Consider the following 20184-nt stretch of genomic DNA (forward strand, 5'->3'; position numbering starts at 1 on the left):
GAGAGGCAGCGCTGAGAGTCCCCAGGGAACAGTGGTCCTTCCTTGCAAACACACACACTGAAAAGGCACCTAATGAATCTGGCTCCATTTTCATCTTTGTTGACAACTGGAGTCTGACGTGTGCATTTGCCAAAAAGGTGCACAGGCTCAGGTAGCAGGGATGCCTTAGGGTGGTACCTTCCAGAACTACAGTCAGATTCCCAAAAAGAGAATTGAAACCAGAAACAAGCCATCATTTCCAGCGGGAAAAGTGACTTCTGTGCATTTAGAATGGTTAACTTTATTTTTTAATATATTTTATTGATTTTTTACGGAGAGGAAGGTAGAGGGATAGAGAGTTAGAAACATTGATCAGCTGCCTCCGGCACATCCCCCACTGGGGATGCACCCGCAACCAAGGTACATAGCCTTGACTGGGATCGAACCTGGGACCCTTCAGTCCTCAGGTCGATGCTCTATCCACTGAGCCAAACCGGTTAGGGCTAGAATAGTTAACTTTAGAAAATGTTTTTCACATGAAAAAATGTGTTCCCACTGGTGATTCAGTCACGCTCCTCTGAGGCCATGAGCCCCCCTTCCTTGTGGTTGTCTTGTGGGCAGTTCCACAGACCTACCCAGAGCAAGGAGATGGGTCAGGTACAGAGGTCACCAGGGTGGGAAGCCCAGGTGTCCAGCAATGGGCAACCAATTGTAGGGTGGGGCCTGGTCCCCAGGGTGACTTTTCCTCCTCTAGCAGATCACTGGTCCTACAGTTTGGACCCCCTGATCTTCCTCCCTAGAGATAACACCTATGCCTCATTGAATTTAGCCCCAGGCTCAGATAAGCAACAAAATGGCAGGGCTGACATCAGGACCAGCTGCATTGAATAATGACCCCTGCCCTGGTGCCGGCCAATCCAGCAGTGGAGGCCACACCCCTGAATGGACACACCTGGAAAGCTACAGAATATTCCATTCAGCTCTTCCCCTGGGACCTCCCCTGAAATCTCCACCCTTAAAACCTTTAGGAAGGAGGACCCAGTGCACTCTCCCTCCCTGGAGCACACCTGTACCTTTCCCTCCCCTCCACCTCCTCCTCCCCCAGGCAGGTTACCATTAGCTTGTGCTCCCAAGCTCCAAGGGCACTTCTTTTACCTCCATAACTCATTTCCTAAACCCATTTCCTCTAAGACTTACTTCTCCTACCTCTGTAATTTACCCAGGAATGTTCTCTTACAGTTTGGGTCTTGCTCTGAATTCTTTTCTAGCCAAAACCCAAGAACCCAGGCTGCTGAACTCACATTTGGTCTGAGCCCAATCAGAAACCTGGTGCCATTCCTGCTACCACCACGGTTACACTGTTTAATCCAGCAATAATGAAATTTAACTGAAAATTGGTTCCCATCAACGTAAGAATCATTCAAACCTATAGAGTATTTTTATGAGTTCATGTCAGGAAGCAAAGTGTCAATGAATTGAGATAATGTCCAGAGTATGGCAGTTTGGTGCTTTATTTTATACATTACAATCAAAAGAGAAGACTCAAGTGGGTTATATGAAATCCACTGGTGATAGATTAGGGAGCTTGGAGAAAGTAAAGCAGGGTACCCGGGGGATACGATGAAAAGTAAAATGATAGACATACATATATATTTTACATAGGTGGGTACAAAGTAGGTAATAGTTAATGATTAACATAATAACAATGAGAGGAGATATGGTCTCATTTCTTCTGCATTGGTTGAGCACTGAAAGGTCTGAAATAGGGGGAGTTACCCTGACACTGCCAAGATATGTAATCATATATGGGAAAGACAATGGGCAAGCATAGGGAAAGGAAAGATTGAGTTTGTTAGGGGGATTCTAGTCTGGGACATGACTATCTACCATAAACTGCTTCTAGTTGAAATATTTTCATTTCAGACCATCCCTTGTGGTTATTTTAGGTCTTTTAATTTGCAAGGCCATCACACACAGGCCTTCCCTGAACTTGGCAGGTTAGCATGTGGACTCTTTTCATCCCCACATCTCAATAATAATCCCCCTGATTGCTGAGTCTGTGATACTAGCATAACATTCATTCTAACCATGATGGAAGCACTCCCTGCCAGGCAGCCTCTCCATAGTGAATGCACAGCTTCCTGGCTCTGACCATTGCCTCTCTCCAGTCCCTGAGGAAATGCTCACCTTTAGTATCATCTGAGACAAACAGCCCCACCCAAACTGCAGCAATAACCCCATCCAGCCTGGGACACAGAAGAACCTGGAGGCCATCTGACACAGTCAACCTGAGGGCAGAGCCACAGAACCACAGGGACCTCAATGGAGAGAGAAAAGGAGGGCACACGTTTCACCCAGGACTCAGCTTACCAGGAGGACCACACGTGGAGGAGCAGCATCAGTCACCATACACAGCAGGAAGAAAGGTCTGTGGGTATTCACCATGAAGAACTGAGATGGAGAATATATTTGCATTTCATCACCTTTTTTTCACCTTCCTTTTCACAGCTATCTCAAAAACAATAGTCTCGAGGCACTTTTTCTAGAAATCATTCTGATTTTCTAGTCTGGAATACCTCTGGTTTTTTGTTTTGTTTTTGCTCTCATCTCAACCTCAAATAAATGACCTCCTACTAAGAATTCGAGTTCACTGGGGAAGATGCACATGTTTGGTCTCTTCTCTCACACTGCTGAACTTCAGGAACCTGCTGCTGCAGAAATTACATCCCATCCCTGCCCTTCCACACCCTGCTGGTACTTGCACCTGTGGGAATTGTATAGTTCCAGCTGTGGCCCCATCTGGGTAGAGAATGCTCCACTTCTCACGAGTAACAATTGGGGGAGCTGGTCGCTTTGCTGAGGCCAATTCATGCTGCTCTTCCAGGTGCTGGAATTACTGGGTTGTGTTTAGTAAGAAGAGGTGATTCCTGTGATCTCCATCATGGCAAACACAAGGGCCAGAATAGACTTAATGTGGCTGCATCCACCTGCACCATGGAAACCATGAGGTCTCAAGACTCACCCTACAAGATGGTCTTTTCAGCCAAAGAGCCCCACTGAAAAGGCACAAGGAGTTCCTTGTATGAATAGAGAGATTTTCCCCGTAGCCTTGGCATATGGCTCTAATGGAAAGAGTCACACACGGTTCAAGCAGCTGCTCTGTGGGAGGGTCACTGAGATAACGTGACTGCTGGTCAACCAATGAGCTGGGCAATGAGATTCCTTCCTCCCACCCCTGTCCTTGGGATACATGTTCTGCCCATGGATGGAGAACTAAAGCCATTTAAAGGACACAGCTTTGAGAGACCAATGTGTTGCTGACCCCACCTGAACTGTATACATGACCCAGTGAAGGTGATTAGGTAAACTTTGAATTATCTGGTGGGCAGGGTGGAGGTCTACTCCTCTTCTGTCCACCCAAGACCACCCTGGTATAGAAATTCCTTTATTTATTAAAACTGCCACTTAACCCTGACCAGTTAGGCTCAGTGGATGGAGCATCGGCCTATGGACTGAAGGGTCCCAGGTTCGATTCCGGTCAAGGGCATGTGCCTTGGTTGTGGGCACATCCCAAGTGGGGGGTGTGCAGGAGGCAGCTGATCGATGTTTCTCTCTCATCAATGTTTCTAACTCTCTATCCCTCTCCCTTCCTCTCTGTAAAAAACAAATAAAATATGTATATATTTTTTTAAAAACTGCCACTTAAAACTCAGGGGTGGCCCAGCTGGCATGGCTCAGTGGTTGAGTGTCAACCCATAAATCAGAAGTACAGTATGGGTAATACAACATTTTCCATCATCAATTGTTTATTTTAAGATCAAGTGTCAAAAACTAAAGCTGAGATTGAAAAGTGTGCCTGAGGAAACACTTCTAGCTTGTCCTTGAACAAAGGGGCCTAGTTTCCTTATAGAGAGCAATAGAGTTTATTTCTTTTCAATCTTTTCAGTGTTCATGCAAAAGGACACCATGTAAAGTATACTGTTCTCTCTCCACAGATGTTTTGAAATATGCTTTTCCTCTCTCGTTCATTTAAAAATAAATTCTGCTCTAATTTTCATGTCCATGATTCTGTGCCACCAGCACATGAGATGGAGAAGAGAGCCCTGGAGAGCTGCTGCGACTTACCCTAACCCGGCCATCCCTGCTCTGAAATGGGACCCAAGGAACAGCAAGATTAGTCACCTCCAGGCAATCATGCCACAGGATGTCCTGGCTAATAGTTGACCCTATCTGTACATTTTTACAACTTTTAGGCCATTGCCAATGGTCTGGCCATCTGGCACCAAGAGCAACAACTCTTAATCGAAGATCACCCTTTGGGATAAAGCGCTCTGGAATAACTTTACTCATAATTACTCAAAAAGAAGGGAATGTCACACATCTCTGCATGGGGGACAAATGAAACCGCAGGGCTTCATTTCCATCATAGCCAGAAAAATTAGTGCAAGTTTCTGAAACACACTGACACTTCAGGTGCACTCAGAAGTAGAGAGAAAAACAGGGGTGAGGGAACCCGAGGTTGTAATACCAAGACAGCGAGGTGTCCCTATGCTTCATGGGAGGATGTAATAGGGTTGTTAATATTTCTGTGCACAGACATGGAAATGACACTCGCTACAGTTTAGGCTGAGAAGACTACAATACTATTCTGTGAAATTATGCTATATGTTACCCTGTAAAATAAATTATATGTTAATTTTATAACTTTTCTAATGATCCAAAATATATGCTAAGATATACTACTGTACTATATATTACCAACATTATAAAAATATACTAAATACACCACACTCTACATCATATATACATACACAGATGCACATAGATACAAACTATCCTATATAATAAAAGGCTAATATGCAAATTGACCAAACAGGGGAACAGCCGGTCTTTATGACATGCACTGATAACCAGGGGGAGACACTCAATGCAGAAGCTGCTCCCTGGTGGTCAGTGTGCTCCCACAGGTGGAGTGCTGCTCAGCCAGAAGCTGGGCTCATGGCTGGTGAGCCCAGCAGCGGTGGCAGGAGCCTCCCCCACCTCCACAGCAGGGAGACATCCCCTGAGGGCCCCCAGATTGCGAGAGGGTGCAGGTCGGGCTGAGGGACACCCCCTGCCTGGGTTCACAAATTTTGTGCACCGGGCCTCTAGTACATAGAAATTTTTCTCTAGATAATCTATAATAAAAGCATAATAAGCTAATTAGACTGGATGGAAAAATGACCTTCCAGACGTAGCTGGGGCTGCAAGGGTCAAGACCCTTGCATGAACTCCGTGCACTGGGCCTCTAGTACATTATAATAGAATACACAGAGACCAGTTTTTTAAAAAAATTTTAAATTCATTTCAGAGAAGAAGGGAGAGGGAGAGAGAGATAGAAACATCAATGATGAGAGAGAATAATTGATCAGCTATCTCTTGTACACCCTCAACTGGGAACTGAGCCCACAATCCAGACATGTGTCCTTGATTAGAATCAAACCTGGGTCCTAGCTGGTTTTGGTCAATGGATAGAGTGTCAGCCTGTGGACTGAAGGGTCCCAGGTTTGATTCCGACCCAGGGCACACGCCTGGGTTGCAGTCTCAATCCCCAGTAGTGGGGTGTGCAGGAGGCAGCCAATCAATGATTCTCTCTCATCATTGATGATTCTATCTCCCTTTCCATCCTCTCTAAAATCAATAAAATATACTTCAAAAAAAGAAAAAGAATCGAAACCAGGACCCTTCAGTCCACAGGCAGACACACTAACTACTGAGCCAAACCAACTAGGATCAGAGAACACTTTTTATATACGTGCAAAAGCCTTACCAAAATACGAACAAAATGAACTGAGCAATATATAACATGACCTATACACCATGACCAAGTGAGATTTAACCCAGGAAAGAAGGGTTGGTTTTGCATCTGAAAATGAATTAATGTAACATACCGTTAATAGAATAAACCTCAAAGATTACAGATCATCTCAATCGAGACAAGGCACAGGCCCTTCCTCACTTTGCTTCCCCACTGGAAGTTCAGGGAGGACAACAAAGAGTCACGTGTCCTCACTCAGCTGCCAAGTCCTCACCTGCAGGTTCATGGACAAGGTGTCCCCCACCTCCCTGAGGTCTCCCCTGTGCACTGCTCTCCCTGGGTCAGCCCCCCTGAGCCTGTCCTCACCCAGCCTTTCATCTCTGCCCCTCACTGAATGTGCCTTGATGGGGATGGGTGGTAGCCTGGGGACCTTGAACCACTGACAGGTGACCTTGGTGACCTAGGAAAACACGGGAAGCTGTTGTAAGACCATGGAGGAGTTTGGGCTCATTTCTCACTCTTCCTGCAAGAACAGGGGCGTGGTTCAAACAAGGGGACCAGGAGCCACCTCCTGTGCCTGCTCACTTCAGGGAAGAGGAAAAATACTTGGCATTCTCAGCCCCTTATTAGGTGTGGTGCTGCACTGCATTCTGCAAGCCACGTGAGGCAAGGGGGGATCCCACAGGGATGCTGAGTTCCTGGCTGGGATGTTATTTCCCTTCGTCCATGGGGCTGACATTCTGCAGGGGGAGTCCTGTTCCAGAAGAGTAGGCACCAGACTTGGTGGGTGGGCTCCACACTCACTCTGGAGGCAGCTCTGAGGAGAGGGGGTCGGGTGTGGTCAGCTTCTTCTCTTCTCAAACCACAGGGTTGATGGCCCGCAGGATCAGGGAAGGCGCTCTAGGGACAGCCCGGCTCCTGAGGGACTCCTAGAACTAGAACAGGCAGGGCATCTCCTTTTCACATTGTTGGGGGGTTTGAGACTCCTGTGCAATGTGCTTCTTGGTACAGGAGTGATGGTCACACAACAGTGGGGATCACTGTGTTTGAGGGGCCTGCTCCTCATGACATGGGCTCTGGGTTCTATCACTGTTTCACCACAGTCACCTGAGGTGGCAACAGAAAATTTCCAGAGTTGGACCGATGTTGCATTTAAACACGTTACCCAGAGAGCAGACAGTTGGCTTGAGAAACTTAGTAACTATGGGAAACTTAATAACTGGAAACAGGCTCAAGATCTGCTGATGCCCAGGATTAGATTAGGACAGTGGTCAGAAACTGCAGCTTGCGAGCCACATCTGGCTCTTTGGCCCCTTGAGTGTGGCTCTTCCACAAAATACGTGTGGGCGCGCATGTACAGTGCGATTGAAATTTCGTGGTCCATGCTCAGAAGTCGGTATTTTGTGGAAGAGCCACACTCAAGGGGCCAAATAGCCCCATGTGGCTCCCGAGCCGCAATTTGCCGACCATAGAATTAGGACGTTCCCAGGCTGACCTCACTTGTGCTGACCAGTTAGATTCCCCATTTCAGATCATAGCATTTCCTGAATAGCACTCCAGAACCCTGGTATCACCTCAAAGGTGGGGGCCAGGAGCCTATCACTGTCTCAGCAGTTGTGTGAATGAGGGCACAGGTTGCCTGAGAGGGTGTTTCCTGAAATTGTATCCTGTTGTGTCCTCCCCCACACCTCTGTTCTTTATAAGAACCCCAAGGTGGGGGAAGAAAGTGTTGCACAATTAGCGCTCTAAGTTTTGGACTGTTTAATGTTCTCCCAGCAGAAAACACTTTTGTTTGTATGTATGTATTAATAGATATACTAGTGGCCTGGTGTACAAAATTTGTGCATGGAGGTGGGTTCCCTCAGCCCAGACTAGTGGCCCGGTATATGAAATTCGTGCACGTGGGGGTGGGGGTATTCCCCTCTGCCCACCCTTCACCCTCTCACAATCTGGGACCGCTGGCTCCTAATCACTCAGCTGCCTGTTTGCATGATTGGCTGTAACTGCCTCTGTCTGCCTGCCTGATTTCCCCCAACCACACTGTCAGCCTGCCTGATCACCCTTAACCTCTCTGCCTGCCTGCCTGACCACCCCTAATTGCCCTCTCCTGCCAGCCTGGTGGCCCCCAAGTGGCCTCCCCTGGGAGCCTGATCTCATGCCCACCTGCCCTCCCCTGCCGGCCTGATCACCCCTGACTCTGTCTCGGCCCCCACCACCATGGCTTTGTCTGGAAGGAAGTCGGATGTCCAGAAGATGGTCGGTTGACCCACTGTAATTAGAATATTACCCTTTTATTAGTATAGATAGATTATATAGGCTAGGAATGCTTAAATGGGGGGTGGGGGCCCTTTTTCAGCCAGAGGAGATGCTCTTGGCAGACAAAAACACATAATCCCTATATCTGGACTGATAGCCAGCCATATGCACTATACTGTCAAACCAGTCATTGAAAAACTGAAATGATTTCTTACACCTTACACCAAACAGCTGTTCCCTTTGAAACCCCTCCTCAGCCCCCACCTTAGGTCTGCCTTCCCAGTTGACCCAGATTAGGTTATGATTGGTCAGTTTCTATACCAGTCAGCATCAAAAGCTCTGCCTCCTAGGCAGCCATTGGCTCCTCGCAGTTCACCCAGATTTGGTTCCTATTGATGGGTTTCTATGCCAGTCAGCGTCAAAAGCTGTCTAGGAGGCATGAGGGTTAATTTCAATATTACCTCTTTATTATATAGGATACTTTTTGATTTCAGAGCAGATGGGAGAGGGACAGACAGAAACATCAATGATAAGAATCACTGATTAACTGCCTCCTGCATGTCAACTATGGGGATTGAGACTACTTCAGGCATGTGCCCTTCACCAAAATCAAACCCGGGACCCCTCAGTCGCTGGTCAATGTTCTCACCACTGAGCCAAACCAGCTAGGACCACTGTTGGTATTTTATATTGTTCTTAATATTTGAAAACAGTTTTAGAGTAGTTATGTGTTTTCAGAATGCAGTTACACCACCACCAAGACAGAAAACTCTCCATTAACCCAAAGGAACACAATTATGGTGGCTGTTTATACAGGATTTGTTCGAGATTCCTCTAAACCAGTGGATCTCAACAATCCTAATGCCACGGCCCCTTAATACAGTTCCTCATGCTTTACTTATGTTCAATTGTTACAAATTGAACATAAGTAAAGCATAGTGGTTCATCACAGAAACAGTATGTAAGTATATGTGTTTTCCGATAGTTAGGCGACCCCTGTGAAAGGGTCATTTGACCCCCAAAGGGGTCGTGACCCACAGGTTGAGAACTGCCCCTCTAAACCTTTACCTATTCTTTTCTTATTGAAATATTTTTTTATTTAAGAAGGGAAATGGAGCCGAAGCCGGTTTGGCTCAGTGGATAGAGCGTCGGCCTGCGGACTGAAGGGTCCCGGGTTCGATTCCGGTCGAGGGCATGTACCTGGGTGGCGGGCACATCCCCAGTGGGAGATGTGCAGGAGGCGGCTGATCGATGTTTCTCTCTCATCGATGTTTCTGGCTCTCTGTCTCTCTCCCTTCCTCTCTGTAAAAAATCAATAAAATATATTTAAAAAAAAAAAAAAGAAGGGAAGTGGAGATATAGAAACGTCAAAGATGACAATCATTGATTAGCTGCCTCCTGCACACCCCCTACTAGAAATCAAGTCTGCAACCCAGGTGTGTGTCCTGACCGGAAATTGAACCATGGCCTCCTGGTTTATAGGTTGACACCTAACCACTGAGCAACACCAGCCAGACCAATCCTTTGCCTTTTCCAAAATGTCGTGTAGTGGATCACCATGTTGTTTTTCAACCTGGCCGGAAAGCTCGAATGATTAGAGCATCGTCCCAATATGCCGATAGTAGGTTAAATCCCAGGTCACACACAAAAATAAACCAATGAATATAAATAAATAGAATGATTGATATTTCTGTCTCTCTCTTTCTCAAATCAATTAAATTAAAAAAGAAAAAAGTAAGAGAGCTCTAGCTGGTTTGGATCAGTAGAGAGAGCATTGACCTGCCGATTAAAGGGTCCCGGGTAAGATTCCAGTTAAGGGCACATGCCCAGGTTTCAGGCTTGATCCCCAATAGGGGGTGGGCAGGACACAGCCAGTCAATGATTCTCTCTCATCATTGATGTTTCTATCTCTCTCACTCTCTCCCTTCCTCTCTGAAATCAATAAAAATATATTTAAAAAGAAACTGTAAAAGTAAGTCATACTCTATCACTAAAAACAGCTTCTTTGGAAGAGACCCTGACTTTGTCTTCTTGTTGGCTTGTTTTCCTTGACAATATTCCTAAATTTATGAACTTCAGTTGACCCATAGAGGAGATACTTTTCAAGGAGTAAATAATTAAAATATATATATAAACTTTTTGGAAATGCACCCAATACACTCTAGGAAATATTTCAGTGTTCAGATAACAAGAAAGGCAAAAGCTGTTCCAGAGGAGTTGCAGGCCTTGCACTCCCTGCCAGTCCTAGACATACATGGTTGAAAAGAAAAGGTCACACATGTCCATCATCACACAGAGCTACTCCATGACCACAATGAATCAAGACACACACACAAAAGGCATTCATGTCTGTATTCCTGATGAAAGAGAACAGGTTTCTAAAGAATATCACAGAATCCAATGCAGAAAAAATGTCTGGCTTCCCTGAATAGCAAACAAATGATCTATTACAAGGCAAAATACAATAACAAAGTAAAAACAAACAAACAAAAAAAACAGGATTGAAGTTTTTAATATTTTGAACGAATAAGAAAGCAGTCTGTATCAAATAAATATAAAAAATATTTTCCCTGAGAAAACATGTCTGAATTTATACACACGTGATAACTGTAACTCAGGTTGTATGATTAAATGAAAAAGATTGGATGTTGATCCGAAAATACATAATTACATTGGGACATTTAAACATATCTCAGGAAATAATAAAATGCAGTAGCTATCGGCATAAAAGTGATTGGAAAACATATTTCTTTAAAATGTACAGAAGCATTGATTACAGGGGGAAAATGCACATAATCCTAATTACATACAACCCACGATAACTGAAAACATTGAGAGATTAGGCTCAGCTCTGAGTGACAGCACCATGAAGAGTCTGTCTGAAATGAAGAAAGTGCCGATTCTCACATGGAAGGACTGGCTCAGAGCCCTCACTGCAGAGGGTGGTACAAGAACAAACTGTCATGGGGCTCCTTGGCACTGAACCATTGCAGCTGTCACAGTGGGATCTGAATCACAGTCAGTAGTAGAACCAACAGGACAAGATGATTACTAGTCAAATTAGACCTCATGCAAATGCAATCTAGAGAACAGTGCGTACCCTTCAGAAAACAGCCCCAACCATGGCAGTCTGCATTTGTTGCCCGGTGGACACCTATGGGCTTGCAGGAAAAGCCAACCTATGCTGGGTCTTTAATGTTGAATTGTGAACATCTGTAAAGCTTACACCCAACATCAAGGGAAATGAAGCAGTCGCTGGTGGTTTTGAGGATATTCTTGGCTGGCTGGGCAAAGACTGAGGAAAACAAACTCAAAGCAAATGTACACAAAAGCTCTATGCTTCTAGCCATCTCCTTTATACAAGTGGATTCAAAACCAATCTAATCCTATTTCACCTCTGCATTCAAGTTACATGGAAGTGAGGCCTTGGTGATTTCTAACACGGAACCATAGAAGCACCAGATTGTGCAAAATGTAGTTCACAACATTCCTCACACTGACCTAACAGTCAGGAAGGGTCATCTCTGACTCTAGATCTTATTGTCCTATCACAGGTATTCTCCTCTTAATGCAATCATCGTAGTTCAAACCCAGCCAAAAGCAGTGGCAAGCAAAGGACGTAGATGAAAATAACTCACATTGGACTCTACAGTGCACTTTACAAACTTACAAATAGATAACAAATATTTATTGATTAAAATAATACTGAATGTCAACTGCAATTGAAATATTACAGAAACATTTATTGACAAGAAAATGGAGTAAACCTCTTTGGGTTACTGAAAGGCACTTTTCTGTTAAGGTAGAATATATATATATAGGTGAGGCACATTCATTCAATGCTTCCCATGGGAGGGCATAGGACAAAATGAAGAAATACCAAACTAACCTTTTTTATTTTCTTATTTTTCCACTGATTTTTTTGGAGAATGGAAGAGAGAGGGAAAGACATAACATCGATGTTAGAGAAACACATTGATTGGTTGCCTCCTGCATGAGCCCAGCCAGAGAGGAGTCTGCAACCAAGGTACGTGCCCTTGACTGGAATCAAATCAGGGACCGTTTGTTCTACAGGCTGACACTCTAATCATTGAGCCAAACTGGCTAGGGCTCTCTTATTTCTTTTAAATATATTTTTGTAGATTTCAAATACGAAGGGAGAGGAAGAGAGACATAGAAACATCAATGATAAGAGAGAATGATTGATTGGCTGCATCCTGGGGATCAAGACTTCAAAGAGGGCATATGCCCTGAGGAGGAGTCCAACCGTGACCTCCTGGTATGTAGGTTGACATTCAACCACTGAGCTACACTGACTGGAATATATATATATGCCAATTTTTAAAAACAGTGCCTGGAACTTGGAGAGAACAAATTACATGATGGCTATTACAACCTCAGGTGAAGATCATTTCCTTCATCTATAATATGGTAGAGAAACTAGACACAATGACTCCATAATGCATAGAAACTATAATAGAACAGTTCCTCCGAGGTTTCTAGAAGATTCTTGAGTAACCTTATAACCACAGTTTTGAACTATATAGCCAGTAGTTTACTTTCCTCCATTTATTTATTTTGTGACATGTTTCTTTCTTTCTGTAGTTTGGCTGCTTCCCTGTGTTGATAGTGGCCTTGTGTGGTAGGTGTCCTATAATGCCCAGTGGCTCTGCATCCCCAATCACCTGGGGTGGACACTCTTGGTGCATCCCTTTGTAGGATGGGTTCACAGTCTTGTTGTAGTTAAGCCTTGATTGCTATTGCTATCACTGGGAGCAATTGACCTCCTGGCCAACTGGCTGTTAGAACCAGCTGTGTCTGCAATGGAAGAACTGCTATGCAGCAGACACCCTAATGGGGCTTTGGTGCTCACTCAGTCTGCCACTTGAGTGTGTCGATTATGGATGTGAATAGTTGTAATCTGGTATGGTCTCACACTGACCACTGGGTACACTGGGACTTGGATCTCCACGGAGGTGCAAAGTCAGCCACTGCCTGAGGCCACCCAGCAGGAGCTACAGAGACATCTGCAGATTCCTCCTCTTTGGGGTTTGGAGGTGCCCGGATGAGGCCGAGCTGTGTAGCAATGCAGGCTGCTGCCGAGCCTTAGGCCTTCTTTTGTAAGCTTAGGTGCTCTCTGACCCAGCTGCCCTTTGATAGGTTTCAGGCTGAGTAAAGACAGGCAATTCATAGGCAAAAGCCACAGCGCACAGCTTGGGTGGGGTTGTAACTTGGGTGGGGTGAGTACTCAGGGAATCACAAGGGCAGAGCAAACAGCAATAGCTGCCAGTCAGCTCTACACCGGAGAGGTCCCCGAATCTCCACATCCTGTGCCCACCCCCAACCCTTCCACCACAGGAACAATGATCACTGTGAGCAACTCAGAGAAAGCAGCCCTTATGTTCTGACCCAATGCCAGACAGTCCAGTTTTTCCCTGTATGAGTCTGGGTAACCAGAGTGTATCCCGGAACTGGAGTTCAGAGCAATCGGGAGCTTGTATCTCCCTCCTGATTGAAAAAAAAAAAAAAAAAAAAATAGTGCACCCGGTCGCCAGCCTGTTCCACGTGCCTCCGCATCTCCTACCAGTCTCCTTTCCTTCTAGTTGTAGAACTTCCACTCAGGCAGCTTCCTGCAGTTCTGGATGATAGTTATTTTATCTTTTATTTTATCTTTTAGTTGAGTTTTGGTGTGGTTGTGAGAGGCAGCAAGTACAGGTGTTTACCTATGCCACCATCTTCCAGGCTCCCCCATCATGTCTTCTTTTGTCTTCCAAGATGTGTGACACAACTGAAGGTTTCCCACATTGCTTACATTCATAAGGTTTTTCCGCAGAGTGTGTTCTTCCATGCTTTCTAAGAGACTTGGAAAAACTGAAAACATTACCACATTCCTTACATTCATAGAGCTTTTCTCCACACTTTGTGTCCTTAAATATCTAGGCATGTGAAGGAGGGCAACCAATTGATATGTTTTTGTCACATCACTATTGCTCTGTCTTTCTCTCTGACTTCCACTCTCTCAACGGAAAAATATCCTCAGGTGAGTATTTAAAAAAGAGAGAAAGAAACTAGGATGGTCAAAGGCTTTTCTACAGTCTTTAAATGATAGGGCTTATTTTCAGTGTGAGTTCTTTCATTCATTTTGATATCTCTCCACTATTAGTGTTTTTGTGATTTTGAAGGGAACTGGGATGAATAAAGGGTTTGGCCCATGGTTTACAGTCATAGGGTTTTTCCTTATTATGAGTTATTTCATGATGTTAGAGGGAACTTGGATAAGAGAAAGCTTTATCACAATGGTTACATTCATAGGGTTTTCCCTAAGCATGATGTTTTTCATGATTTCTAAGCAAATAGGGATAAAGGAAAGTTTTACCACATTCCTTACATTCATGAGGCTTTTTTCCATGATGAGATACTTTATGCTTACTAAGACATCTGGCAGAATAGAAAGCTTTCTCACATTCCTTACATTTGTAGAGTTTCTCCCCAGTATGCATTCTTCGATGATTTCTAAGAGAACTGGAATATCTAAAAGATCTCCCACATTGCTTACAGTCAAAGGGTTTCTCCCCAGTATGTATTGTTTCATGATCTCTAAGATATGCAGAAAGACTGAAAGCCTTACCACATTTCTGACATACATGGCGCGTTTTGACAGTGTGTGTACTTTCATGCCTTTGACAGGACTGTGGATAACTGTAGGCTTTTCCACAATGCTTACATTCATAGGGTTTTTCCCCAGTATGAATTCTTTCATGACCTTGGAGAGAAGATGGATAATTGAAACCTTTACCACAATACTTACATTCATAGGGTTTTACCCCAGTATGAGTTCTTTCATGACGACAGAGGGCACCTCGATCACAGTAAGCTTTGCCACAATGCTGACATTTATAGGGTTTTTCCCCAATATGAATTCTTTCATGACGTAGGAGGGAAGTTCGATTAGATAAATCTTTATAACAATACTGACATTTATAGGATTTTCCCCCAGTATGAATGATTTTATGCTTTTGGAGAGTAGCTGAATGAGAGGAAACTTTACCATATTGCTTACATTCATAGGGTTTTCCCCCAGTATGTGTTCTTTTATGATAATGCAGGGAAGTTCGATGAGAGAAATCTTTACCACATTGCTTACATTTATAAGGTTTCTCACCAGTATGAGTTCTCTCAGAATTTCTAAGAGAAGTGGAACTGAAAGCTTTTCCAGATTTCTTACACTGATTGGGCTTTTCTCCAGTGTGTGCGCTTTCATTTTCTCGAGAGTACTTGGGAGACCTGAAAGCTTTGCCACGTTGCTTACTTTGATATGGTTTCTCTCCGGTATGAGTATTTTTGTGAAGTTTAAAGTAAATGAGATGATTAAAGCCTTTCCCACATTGCTTACACTTAAACGGTTTCCCAGCAATATGCGTTCTTTCGTGCTTTCTATGGGAAGTTGAATAGTGGAAAGATTTGTCACTGGGGCTGCCTTCATGTCTTTGAATATGTTGGTGAGGCTTGAAAGCTTTCTCAGGTCCCTTACATTTATAAGGGTTTTCTTCATATTCCTGACACAGGTGTAGTTTGGGTCCAATGTGAGAGCTCAGGTGGTTATTCAAGGATAAATAATGCATGAATATTTGCCTACACAACCTGGATTTAGGTTGTTTAATTTCAGTAGGAGTTTCCATCTTCTCATTATGATTTGGAATCTGGCTGAAGTTTTCTCTGAATTGACAACCATATTTCCATTTACACAGTCTCTCTACCTTATGATTGCTGTAAAAGTTAGAAGCATATTATTAATACTTTGTTAATGATTTCATATTTATTAATAGTATGACAATGACATTTTTACTGTTTTCAAAGAAAGTTCAGGGTTTCTGTACATTTTTATTATTTGAAAGTGGATATCCTAAAACCTCTGAAATAGGCTGGATCATAGACATTATGATAACAGTTACAGTCATTAACCCTTTGCGGTCCAATTTTATTTTTGGAATTCAAACAGTCTGGTCCAAATTAATTGATGGGATTGAATGTTGAACCGGTTTGCGGTGTCGACCTCAGCCTCGACATTGGACCTGCTCCTAGCACCTGGTCTGTCGAGTCAGCCTCCATGTTGGACCGAAAAGGGTTAATGGTACTTCTGTACGTTGTTTCCAAATGCAATTATTTTTTATACACTAAACATAGGTCTTATTTCAGAAAAAAAAACATGTTGAGATTATTTGAAGAATCAATAAATTTAAAACTGAGCTGATACAATTGGGTTACCTGTTTTTAAGATTCTGTTTGCACCAGGCCCATGTGGCTCAGTGGTTCAGTATGGACCCACACACCAGGGGGTTGCCAGTTCAATTCCCCAAAAGGAAACAGCCAGACTGCAGATTTATTCACCCCACTACAGGACATGCAGGTGGCAGCCAATCGATGTTTCTATAAAAACGTATTTTACACCACTGGCATGGCTCAGTGCTTGAGCACTGACCTCTGAACAAGGAGGTCACAGTTCAATTTGCATTCAGGGCACATGCCCAGGTCTGGGCTTGATTCTGAGTGTGGGGCATGGGCAGGAATGTTTGTCCTGATGTTTGTCTCTCTATCTCCCTCTCCCTAGCTCTCTGAAATTATTGTTTTAAAATATTAAATATATAAATAAAATATATAAAAACATTAAAAAAAAAACACAAAGATGCTCTTAATGCTTTCTCAAACAAAGTGACTCACCTAAGATTCATCCCATGACTTTCATATTGATCTCCACTGTCACGGTCTTCACATTTTACTTCTAAAATACATGCTAGAAAAAGGATTATGAACTATTAAAGAATATTAAAAATGGTTAGATTTTAGGTACACAAAGAGCTGTGATTATTCCCAGTTAATTACCAATGTATTCCTTTTCCAAATTTCAGTTCTTGAAATGGCATAACAGCATTGATGAGCAACCAACTCTAGTTATCTAATTGACTAAATAAGTAACAAGTTGTTTCAGGGCAGAGTCGTTCTGTGGTTGACCATCAACATATGAACCGGGAGGTCACAGGTCAATTCCCAGTAGGACTGGTTTGCAGATCGTCAGTGTGAGGCACACAGAAGGCAGCCAATCAGTGATTCTCTCTCATCATTGATTTTTCTCTATTTCTCTCCTTCTCCTCCCTCTCTAAAATCAATAAAAATACCAATATTGCAAAATTAAAATAAAATAAAATAAAATAAAATAAATAAAAATATATTTTAAAAAAGAATGTGTGCCCTAGCTGGTTTGGCTCAGTGGATAGAGTGTTGGCCTCTGAACTGAAAGGTCCCAGGTTCGATTCCAGTCAAGGGCACATGCCTGGGTTGTGGGCTCGATCCCCAGTGGAGGACTTGCAGGAGGCAGCCAATCCACGATTCTCTCTCATCATGGATATTTCTATCTCTCTCTCTCCCTCTTCCTTCCTCTCTGAAATCAATAAAAATATTAAGAAGAAAGAAAGAAAGAAAGAAAGAAAGAAAGAAAGAAAGAAAGAAAGAAAGAAAGAAAGAAAGAAAGATTATGTGATACCTACCTACTGATGCCAGGTTCCAGAAGGTTTCCAGCATCACATCTGTATAGAGTTTCTTCTGGGTCAGATCCAGGAAAGCCCACTCCTCCATGGTGAACTCCACATTAACATCCTCAAAGGCCACTGAGTCCTAAAACATCCCACATATACATATAGAAGAATGGGTATGACAGCACTGGGGATCTATACATAATTCATAAGAAGTTCACATGGGACATGTGGTACCCAACATTCAGTCTATTACTTGATTGTAAGACTATTAGTAATTTGCTGCATTCACTTCCTCAAGAACACATGAAATTTATTGATATGATTTTACTGTGATCACTTCAAGTGTTCATTGCTCTCTAATGTCAAGGTAAAAAGCACCTTGAACAAGTTCTATATAATTAACTCAAATACATCTATACTGAAAGCATCGATTCCTTATGTGAAAACTCATCTTCATTATAACCACCATTTGATGCAACAGTCTAGGAAACATAGTGTCATGTCTGCATAAAGTTTTCATGATTTTGAATACAATAAAGGCCTGGTAGCTTTCTCTTCTATTCTCATCACCAAACAGGAGAGGCCAAGCGGTGTGTGGAAATTCAACTTGGAACAAAATGTGCCTGGCCATATTGTACTGAAGTACTCCAGATTATTAGAAGTAGATACATGTGAATGAATGAAAATATTCTTGTGGAGGAGTATGAATGATCATTTGTTTTTATATTAGTAACTCTGACCTTTTTCCTCTTTCATTTCATGGAGATAAGAAGTTAGAGCCCTGGCTGGTTTGGCTCACTGGATAGAGCGTCGGCCTGGGGACTGAGGAGTCCCGGGTTCGATTCCAGTCAGGGGCATGTACCTTGGTTGCAGGCACATCCCCAATGGGGGATGTGCAGGAGGCAGCTGATCGATGTTTCTCTCTCATCGATGTTTCTAACTCTCTATTCCTCTCCCTTCCTCTCTGTAAAAAAATCAATAAAATATATTTTTTAAAAAAAAGAAGTTAGAGTTAGAGCTCAGGCATGAGCAAGACAGGACAACTTAGCCCTCTACAAAAGTCCTCTACACATGATTTTTAGGACATATAGACACATATATTGAAACCATAGATCACACGCAAAAAAGTCTTTCCGGTGGAATTTAACAATGTAACCAGGGCCTAGACCTGAGGAACAATTTAAAACTTGGCATGTATAAGGCCTTTATTAAAATCCGCTACATTTTTATGTTGAAACAGCACATGATGACAAAATACATTAGGAGGCGGGGGGTACTGAAAATATCAGGCAGAAAACTCTGCAATATTTGTCTAAACACTATGTTCTACACCTGAAACATACAAAATGAAATTAAATGTAAATTATAAGTGGAAGCATATATGTTGTTTGTGGATAGGAAAAATTAATATCACCAAATGTCCATACTACGTAAACCAATCTATAGAGTCAATGTAATTCCTATCAAGATACCAATGGTGTATTTCACATAACTAGAACAAATACTCAAAAATTTTATATGGAACCACAAAATACCCTCAATAGCAACAGCAATCTTGAGAAAGAAGTACAAATGTGGATGAATCATACTACTTAATATCCAACTTTACTACAAGGCCATAGTAATCAAAACAGCATGGTCCTGGCATAAAAACAGCATATAAATCAGTGGAACGGAACAGAGAGCCCAGAAATAAATGCATGCCTTTACAGTGAAAGAATACTTACTTAACAAAGTAGGCAAGAACATACAATAAAGATAGTATATTCAATAAATGTTGCTGGGAAAATGCAAAAAAATGAAATTAGAACAGCTTCTTACACCTACACCAGAATACAGAAAAATGCATGAAGGACTTAAATATAAGACTCAAAACCATAAAAATCCTAGATAAAAACAATGGCAGTAATACCTTGGATATTTCTCCTAGCAATATCACTTTTCATATATCTCCTTGGGAAAGAGAAACAAAAGAAAAAATAAACAAATGAAACTACATCAAACTAAAAGGAAACCATCAACAAAATAAAAAGGCAAACAACTAAAAGGGAGAACATATTCATCAATGAATTAATTGAAAAGAAATATCTGAAAAGGGGTTAATACCCAAAATTTATAAAGGATTTATATACCTAAACACCAAAAAAAAAAAAAAAAAAAGTTGGTGGGTTCAGTTTCAGGTCAGGCCCCAGGCCCAATTTAGTGTTTAATTCCCAATTGGGATATGAAAGGGAGTCAACCAATAAGTGTTCCCCTCCTCCGCTCCCACTTCCTATCTCTCTAAAATCAATAAAAACATATGCGCCAGTGAGGATTTAAAAGTATGAAATAAAAAAGGAAAGCACCCAACATATCTATATCTATATCTATATCTATATCTATATCTATATCTATATCTATATCTATATCTATACCTATACCTATACCTATACCTATACCTATACCTATATCTATATCTAGAGAGAGCCAGGATCCGTAACATCCAAAATGACTGAATGGATGACCAAACACCAGGCAGCATGTGCAGCAGGCTCGGGTGGGCAGGGACTGGCGAGCGGGCTGAACTGGTGATTATAATAGAATCAGGGGCATAGAAAGGGAATGGACTGACTATTCTTGGGA

At 42.7% G+C, this 20184-nt stretch overlaps 1 protein-coding gene across 1 annotated transcript in view; it reads right to left on the minus strand.

Annotated features, from left to right (window-relative positions):
- Positions 1 to 13781: 13781 nt before the first annotated feature.
- LOC106694701 (zinc finger protein 14-like) overlaps positions 13782 to 20184 on the minus strand; it is a 16002-nt gene continuing 9599 nt past the window's right edge. Inside the window, exons 2-4 of the mRNA XM_023745794.1 lie at positions 17575 to 17701; positions 16751 to 16823; positions 13782 to 15799 (exon numbers count right to left, since the gene is read on the minus strand). Of these exons, the coding sequence (XP_023601562.1) occupies positions 14353 to 15799; positions 16751 to 16823; positions 17575 to 17701 (1647 nt within the window). The 3' untranslated portion in view covers positions 13782 to 14352. The remainder of the gene's footprint in view (positions 15800 to 16750; positions 16824 to 17574; positions 17702 to 20184) is intronic.

This window comes from Myotis lucifugus, unplaced genomic scaffold (assembly GCF_000147115.1).
Source record: "Myotis lucifugus unplaced genomic scaffold, Myoluc2.0 scaffold_583, whole genome shotgun sequence".
In the NCBI taxonomy this organism is placed as follows: Eukaryota; Metazoa; Chordata; class Mammalia; order Chiroptera; family Vespertilionidae; genus Myotis; species Myotis lucifugus.